The following is an 8,888-nucleotide window of genomic DNA, read 5'->3' as shown; positions in this document are numbered from 1 at the left end:
CTGTGAAATGACCACATAGATCAGCAGGGAGTTGGCAAACAGAGACACAAAGAACAGAATCAGGAAGGGGATAGAAATGAAGGATTTCAGAGCTCCAAGTTCACTGAAGCCACTGAAGATGAAGTATTCATGTGAAGAAATGTTTTCCTTCAGTGGTTCCATCATCGTCTTCTACCAAACCGTCCTGGTCCAGAGCTTCAGGGTCAGCCTGAAAACAAACAGGTCAATATTCACTTCTCAATACCCATCCATCAATCCACCCATCATCCATTTAACCAAACAGCATCAATGGAAACTGCTTTTCATTTCCAGGGTACTGAGTGGTTCAGCAACCAAAGGTCCATTTGTCCCGGCCTTCACGTTCCTTTAGTTTAGTTTTGCTTTAGTTTCTCTAAACCTGAGGTCAGTCATTACAAGGTCTCTTGGATGGTTGACTTCTACAAACTTTTTGTTTTCCTTTCCTGCCTGTTGTCCAACTTCCAAAAAGACAGACAACCAGTACCTTCCTGGAAGCTACATCTACAACATAGTCTTGAAGATGGCCCATTTCAATTCCAAATTACAACAAGAACAAAACTCTGAGGTTTAAGTGGAAAATCTTTCCACATGTTTGTAGCTTATCCCAACAGCTTGATTGGGTTCATAATGCCTCGTAGTCATTTACACCTCCAATTTAACACCAGCCAATAATTGATTTAACCTTCTGTCCCTTTGTGAGACATATGTCTGTAGGTGTACTAATTATTGATGTCTAGTCCTATGTGACCAGATCCTAAAGAGATTAAAGCTTCTATCATAAATATGGTGTTGACTGTGCATCACCCAAGATTAAATATTCAACAACCGGACACGACTCTGCTTGGGATTAAGGAGGAGGTTCACCTGGTTGTATTATCTAGGTAATTTTGTCATGCCTCACTTGGCCAATAAAGCCTCACAAGAAGATTAAACTCCACATGGCAGCCCTGCAAAGACAACAAATTATTGGAAGTATGTGTAATCTGAACTGGTGTATCCAAAGTCCTGAGTCTTATAGGAAGCTGACTGACCAGTCTGGCCAAGCGGTGATGGCCCAGGCATTCACTGTTTCAAGGCTCTTTACTATCAGGAAGTCCTAAAACACTGTTGAAAGCCTTCAGCTGATATAAAACACAGCACCAGGACTTCTGATAAACATTCAAACGGGAACTAGGAGTTGTTCTCGCCTACAAAGCTGTTAATAATCAATCTGTACAATACATGAGAGATCTGATTGGTCCAGATGTTCCTAACAGAACCTTTCTTATTTCATAAAACAGGATCACTGCTGGTTCCTGGAGGCTCTAAACGTAAAACAGGAGGCAGATCTTTTAGGCTCCTGTTCAGTGAGGCAGACACCCTGTCTACTTTTAAGATTAAAACCTGTTTCATTTTTTAGTGAAGCTTGTAGTTATGCTGGCTTAGATTATCCAGACCTTCCTCTATAGTTGAGGCTTACGCTGCTTGGAGGACAAACTGAAAGCTTTTTGTAACATTAGTTTCTCTCCAAATGCATTTCATTCTCACCAGGAACACGATTACACTTCAAAATAAATTAATATTTTTACATCTTAGTTTCTTTGCACCAAACATTTCTGCACTGTGCTCACAGCTTCCTTTATGTAAAGGCCTTCAACAGACAGGACAAAGATTACAGAAAAGAAGAAAACACTTTGATAAATATAATCCTTAAATTCCAGACTGTTTCATCTTTGTGTGCAGGACATTCACAATTAGCTTTAAATACACACACACACACACACACACACACACACACACACACAAAACATTTTACTCTAGGAGTTGAGAGCAAAGAACTATTCATGTTCTGAACAGGAACCCTTAATGAACTCTGATAGTTTTTACATGATACATGAAAAGTATTTTATAATCAGTGATAACTCATTTATCAATAACTAGTGGATTACCTATTGCTAAAATCTGGTGCAGTGCCTGGAAAAGCAAGAAACTAAAGAAATCTGCAAGGAGATAAATAACAGAGCTGTAAATCTGGAAAGTTTTAAAAAACAAAATATATCTATTAATAGATGTGTCTATTAATAAAAACATTTAAAATATTTCAGTCTCATGAGAAATTAACACCGCAGCAGAAAAAAGCATTTTTGATAAGAAATGGAGGCAAAAATGTTTCATTTACTTCATCACAGATTTTTTTTTATCTCAATAACAAAATGTTTCATTGTTATTTGAACAGAAATTGACGTCTAAAAGATTTTAAATATATTTTTGGAATTTTATATCCATAATTTTATCTTACAAGTTTCAGAATTTGCATGACTTATATTAACAACATTTCAGCATGATTTATTAAATATGTGAGTTTATGCCAAGAAAAACTCCGTCATGCTGTAAACGTCTTGGCAAATAAAGCGATTGTGATGGAAAGCTGCTTTAAGTAACTCCCCAACCTCCAACGCCTCACACTTGGCTCACCTGTTTCACTGAAACAAGAAAAGTTGTTGAAAAAGAAACAAATTTGGAATCTATTCAATATTTTCTCAATGGAATTTTTTGTCTTATTTTTACCTTTTTTAATAAGTTAAAAATAAAGAAAAATGACTTTGCACCATCTTCTGCTTTCACTTGAGTTTATAATCTTGAAAGAAAAGCAGATAAAGGTTGAGCTGGTTTCAAATAAATAAAAACTGAACAACTGTTAAAAACTACAATAAAATATAAACTCACTGATTAAGCAGTTCCCTGCTTAACTCAAAACTCCAGTGATTTAAGATTTCAACCTCAAAAGACATTGATATAAACCTTTTAGCCGAACTTTAGAGAAATCAGTAGAACTTTAGTGATTATTTTGTCAGACAAACCTCAGAAAAAGCAGAAGTTATTTCCTCGGGTTTGACTTCACATCAACAAATATGCTGAAAACACAGGAAGAAAGTATTTAGTGATTTTGTATCGGTGACTAAAGTACCTGAAAGATAAAGTGACACACAAGTTAAAACCTGAGTGAGAACATGAATGATCTGGTGGTTAAATTACAAGTTAACATAATGCTGTATGCTTCACCTGTTGTTGGACGTGTGCTACTGAACATCTCTGCAGGCTAAACATCTTCACCCAGCTGTGAGAAACTACTTCCTCTGCGTCAGCACTTTTATACCTTCTGGCCCGCTGCCATTGGCTGAAGACAAAATAGAGCTCATCGCCAAACTATTACAACTCCAAAAGTGTAAATCAGTGGTCCCCAAACTTTTTCCTGTGAGGGCCACATAACTTTTCCCTTCTCTGGTGGTGGGGGGCCAGAGATTGTTGGGGGGGGCGGTGGGGGGGGGGGCGTTTCTCGATTGTTTTTGTACCCAGAAAGCACATGGGCAAAAACCATGAGTGAAACGGTCACTGGGACTGACTAGTATATATTCCATTGAGGGAAAGTAACTATAATATATTAATTTCTCATATGTTAACATAAAGGCTCGTTTTGAAGTATAAACTGCTACTTACAGGCATTGCTTCGAAGAATTCAACCTGGAATGCGGCGTTCATAACAGACACGTGTTCATCTGCTCTACCGCTAGCAAATAACCGAACTGATTACATAACATAAAAGTCAAGCAGTTCCCTAAAAGTCCAACAGATGGCAGCAATGCGCCCCACAGTTTACAGGACACACTTCCTGCTAAAGAGCCCCCTGGTGGTTGAAGAAAAATCCAAATATAAACCGGAAAATACAATAAATGAAAAAAAATCTGAATGCTCTCTGGTATTGTTCAGGGGGCCGGACCAAATGTGGAGGCGGGCCGGATCCGGCCTGCGGGCCGTAGTTTGGGGACCCCTGGTGTAAATGCTGGGAAGGGAAATGAGAAAAAAACAACATAAACTCTGCAACTTCCTTCAAACTTTTAATTCTGAGTGCCTAAAAACAGAACAATTAAGGTTCTGTAGGAGATTAACGTCAAAAGCCCTGATGTTAATCTGATTGAGATGATGTGGCATAACCCTAAACAGGCAAATCATGCTCAAAAACCCTTAAATGCAACTCTGAAAAGGAGAGTAGACCAAAATCTGTCACTGGATTTGACCAATCTGAACTCCAGCCGTCTTTCCCAGTTAAACTCTTTTTTCCCAGTTTCTGGACAGAGGCTTTGATGATTTCATGAGATATCCTGATCTGCAGGTCAAAGGTTTCTACCAACTTACAAACTTTCACATAATCAGAAATGGATAATTTGTTGATTGTTTTAATGTAAAACTGACATCTACCTTGCTCTAGGTTTCATAGTTCTATGCAGGACTTCACTTTAAGGACAAGACTCAATTGCTTAGTGAACCATGTTGCAAACTTGCTCTAAAATTTTTTTGTAGTTTGTTTACAATGTTTGATTCGAGATTCTGCAACGTATGTTGATCTGATTGTGAATGTTCATTTTATCCATCCATCCATCCATCCATCTTCTTCCGCTTATCCGGGATCGGGTCGCAGGGGCAGCAGCTTCAGAAGGGAGGCCCAGACTTCCCTTTCTCCAGCCACTTCTTCCAGCTCCTCCAGGAACCCCAAGGCGTTCCCAGGCCAGCCGAGAGACATAGTCCCTCCAGCGTGTCCTGGGTCTTCCTCGGGGCCTCCTCCCGGTGGGACGTGCCCGGAACACCTCACCAGGGAGGCATCCTGACCAGATGCCCGAGCCACCTCAACTGGCTCCTCTTGATGTGAAGGAGCAGTGGCTCTACTCTGAGTCCCTCCCGGATGACCGAGCTTCTCACCCTATCTCTAAGGGAGAGCCCAGCCACCCTGCGGAGGAAACCCATTTCGGCCGCTTGTATCCGGGACCTCGTTCTTTCGGTCATGACCCAAAGCTCATGACCATAGATGAGGGTGGGAACGTAGATCGACCGGTAAATCGAGAGCTTCGCTTTTTGACTCAGCTCTCTCTTCACCACAACGGACCGGTACAACGTCCACTTTACAGCAGACGCTGCCCCAATCCGCCTGTCGATCTCCCGCTCCCTTCTTCCCCCATTCGTGAACAAGATCCCCAGATACTTAGATGTTCATTTTAATGTAAGGAAATTAGTCCAATCCAAGTAAATAATACAATTTACTTATAATTAGTTTACTATATATATTTTCAAGAATTTCTGCTGGCTTGGTAAGAATTTCTGTCTTGATGCACATTTGTCCTCACGTGCTTATGGACCATCTGTGGATTAATACTGGAGCATTCACCAAACCATCCATTCAACAGACTGTTCCCTATCACACTGATGAACGGTCGCCATCTTTGAGCACCTGGATGTGTCATGATGTCGTCTAGGAAGGTCACCTGTGAGCTGGTAGCAGGGTTTGGTCTCCCGGCGGGTTTATCTAGTCCTGCTGATGTAAAACGTTTGGTCAGGACTTCCTAAATTCGTAGGAAGTCCTGTTGGCCAATTATGGTGATACTGATTTCAGAACAAAACTTGATTCCAACTATCACTGGAGATAAGACTGGAGATTTGATCTTTTTTGTGGCCATAGGACAAAAACTGAGTGGAATGTGACTTCTTTATCAAAGGGAGGGAATTGGTCTGACAGCTGAAACTGGGTCCAGTTTGGGTCGTAAACCAAACAATGATCCCGAAAGAAGCAGTACGACAGAATGACTGAAAAAGTACTTTATTGACATTTGTAGAAAATTTTCTTAGTATTAAAAAAATAATTCACAGTTTTTACCTACCGATAACAGCATAAACAGCATTTGAGGACATTTTGTCAAATCTCAGTGGTTCTGACTCCGTAGATGATCGGGTTTATACAGCTGGGAAGGAACATGTACATGGTGCTGACAAAGAGACGGCCAGCGTTTGGGAGACTGTTCATCCGATACGCCAAGTAAGCCGTGAGTAAGAAGGTCAAACTGATGACCATGACGATGATGTGAGTGAAGCAGGTGTGCAGAGCTTTAGCGCTGGATTTACCTGAACGCAGCACAGAGTGGAATATGATTATATATGAAGCAGTGATGCACAAGAAATCAACTACAGTGACCATAAAAACTCCTAATAACCCAACCAGACTGTTAATGGCTGTGCTGCCACAGCCCAACTCCACCAAGGCCATGTGTTCACAGACACAGTGGTTTATCACATTCCTGAAGCAGTACAACACTTTACCTGCTAGAATCACAACCGCTGACACCATGATCACATCCCTGATGAGAACAGGGATGATAAACCTGAGGAATCCAGGTAAAGACATGCGATCATGGTAGGAAAGGGGCCTGCAGATGGCAAAGTATCGGTCCAATGCCATCCAGACCAGAAGAGCCGACTGACAAGCGCCTAACATGTGAATCAAAAACATCTGAACCAGGCAGCCGCTCAGAGAGATCCCGCTCGAGTTGAACAAGACGTTCAGCAACAGGTTGGGGATGAGAATCAGTGGCAGGCACATATCAACAAATGACAAGCAGGCGATGAGGATGTACATCGGGGAGTGGAGGCTCCTCTGTGAAATGACCACATAGATCAGCAGGGAGTTGGCAAACAGAGACACAAAGAACAGAATCAGGAAGGGGATAGAAATGAAGGATTTCAGAGCTCCAAGTTCACTGAAGCCACTGAAGATGAAGTATTCATGTGAAGAAATGTTTTCCTTCAGTGGTTCCATCATCGTCTTCTACCAAACCGTCCTGGTCCAGAGCTTCAGGGTCAGCCTGAAAACAAACAGGTCAATATTCACTTCTCAATACCCATCCATCAATCCACCCATCATCCATTTAACCAAACAGCATCAATGGAAACTGCTTTTCATTTCCAGGGTACTGAGTGGTTCAGCAACCAAAGGTCCATTTTTCATGGCTTCCTCCCATTCCTTCAGATTAAAATTACGGAGGTTCACCTTGTTGTTTTCTCCAGGTAACTTTATCATTCCCCACCTGGGCATTAAAGGCTCCCAACAGGACAAACTCTAGATGGCGGCCTGATGAAGAAAACATTCAGAAATGTTAAAAAGTTGAAGTAATCTGAGCCACTGAAGATTCACTACCACAAAGATCACTCCTTCATCTGTCAGGGGACACGTTTCACAGCACCGGCACCCAGCTGGATGTTTCTGAGTCTCGCCTCTGTCTAGAAACATGGTTCACCATTCTGGGCAAGAATTACAAGTTCATACATTTATTTCAAGGCTTGGATAAAATCTTCTTTACTGAAACTTGAGTTTGTAAAGAGAACAGGCAGACATGATGGATTTGTGTAGATGTGATTTTTGCACCAAGCTTTTCAGCACTATGCTCACATCTTCCGTTATCTGAAGGCCTTTAACCACCTCAGAGCAAAATCAGGCAGGATGAAGATTAAAGTGCATAAAGTGAACACTTTGATGAACTTAATCCTTAAATTTCAGGCAGTTTCATCTTTGCGAACAAGAAATCCACAGATGCTTTTAAAGATGGATGAAAATTCACATTTTACTATAAACTAACTTATTCTAGCAGCAAAAAGAACTTATCATCTGAACACTTCAAACCTTTTCTTTTCACAAGAAAAAAAGAAAATCGTTTTGGAATTAACAGCTGATTTAATAATATTAATAATAATATAATATAACAATATAAACATTTGAAACAGCACACAAACATAAAATTCTGCTGCTAACCTGGCCTGTGATGCACTAATTGATATAAAAAGAAACTATTAAGACAAACATTTAAAACGCTTTAGTCTCAGGAGAAATTAATGCCATCTTAGAGGAAACATGAGCGAGTTTTGGATTATTAAACTCTTCTTTTAGTGGGGTTAGTCAGATATAGAGGCACAAAACATTTTATGGGTTTTACATCTCAATAATAAAACTTTTCACCTTCACAGAAATAATTAGATTTTACATCATTTTCTTTGGCATTTGACAACACCTGTAGTTTTATTCCTCTTACAAGTTTCACAATTTTTTATCTATGTCCACAATAACATTTCACAGTGACTTTGTCTTTAAATCTTATTTTACTTATTAAATATGTGCTAAGATAAACTCCTATTTCTGTAAAATACTGTGAAAAATCATGTGTTTCTGCCTGAAGGCAGACGGCTGTAACTGACTCTCCACATTGATGAACTGTTCACACACTGAACGTTTGGAAGAACGTAAATCTCCAGTTTTACTGAAACAAATGCTTCTGAATGAAAAGAGATAATGAAAAATGTTGAATGTACCCCTTACATTTTAATAAAGTCCTCAAAAAGTAAAAAAAAAAAAAAATGCAAAAAAAGGTTTCACCCCTTTTTGTAGCCTCTTATGTTTTTACGTGGATTTAAAAAAAATAAAGGAGAAAAGCAGCTAAAGGCTGAGCAGGAAAACAACAGATCAAACTCTGCAACATAACCAGGTTGTAAGCAATTAAAATCTAAAATAACTCATACTGTGTTAAAAATGTTCTGGTTTCCTGCTGAACTCCAAACTTTACAAATTTCAAAACTCCAAAGAAAAGAAACTAAATGTTGTGGCAGCACTTTAAAATAAAAATATCAGTTAAACTGAAAAAGAGGAATTTGTAAATCAAACCTTCAGAAGACCAAATGTTTCCTCAAGTTTGGATCACATCAACTAAAATGCTTAAAACAGAAAAAATAATTTCTGTATTAGACTCGAGTGCCTGAGAGAAATGAAGGAGAATAAATAAAGATAAAACATCAGCAATGGTTAAACTGGAAGTTAGCGTTTGATCCACTGACATCCCGGCTCTGAATGTTTCACCTGTTTGGAGTTTGGTGCCGACCGTCTCTGCTGACGGGGCATCTTTCCTTCATCCAGCTGTGAGAACAAAATCCCTCTGACTCTGATTTTTATATCTTCTGTCACGCTCTGCTATTGGTTAGAGAAACGTTAGAGCAAACCTCTGAACTTTTACAACCTGAGACGT

The 8,888-nt window shown here is 39.8% G+C and overlaps 2 protein-coding genes across 2 annotated transcripts in view; one reads left to right on the top strand and one right to left on the bottom strand.

The window, feature by feature from the left end:
- The window catches only part of LOC106951527 (olfactory receptor 52K1-like), a 61,167-nt gene that overhangs the window by 4,866 nt on the left and 47,413 nt on the right, over nt 1-8,888 (top strand). The gene's annotated exons all lie outside the window — the stretch shown is intronic.
- On the bottom strand, nt 5,732-7,483 carry LOC106951531 (olfactory receptor 52N2-like). Its single transcript, XM_015039138.1, has one exon. The coding sequence runs from the start codon at nt 6,638-6,640 to the stop codon at nt 5,741-5,743; it is 900 nt and encodes a 299-aa protein (XP_014894624.1). The 5' UTR covers nt 6,641-7,483; the 3' UTR covers nt 5,732-5,740.

This window comes from Poecilia latipinna, unplaced genomic scaffold (assembly GCF_001443285.1).
Source record: "Poecilia latipinna isolate Pla-1442-1.1 unplaced genomic scaffold, P_latipinna-1.0 Scaffold462, whole genome shotgun sequence".
Classification (NCBI taxonomy): domain Eukaryota; kingdom Metazoa; phylum Chordata; class Actinopteri; order Cyprinodontiformes; family Poeciliidae; genus Poecilia; species Poecilia latipinna.
The sequence above is the reverse complement of the archived record's forward strand: the minus strand, read 5'-3'. Positions and strand labels throughout refer to the sequence as shown.

Coding starts and splice junctions, on each gene's coding strand:
- LOC106951531 (XM_015039138.1), bottom strand. CDS start 6,640: ATGATGGAACCACTGAAGGAAAACATTTCTTCACATGAATACTTCATC.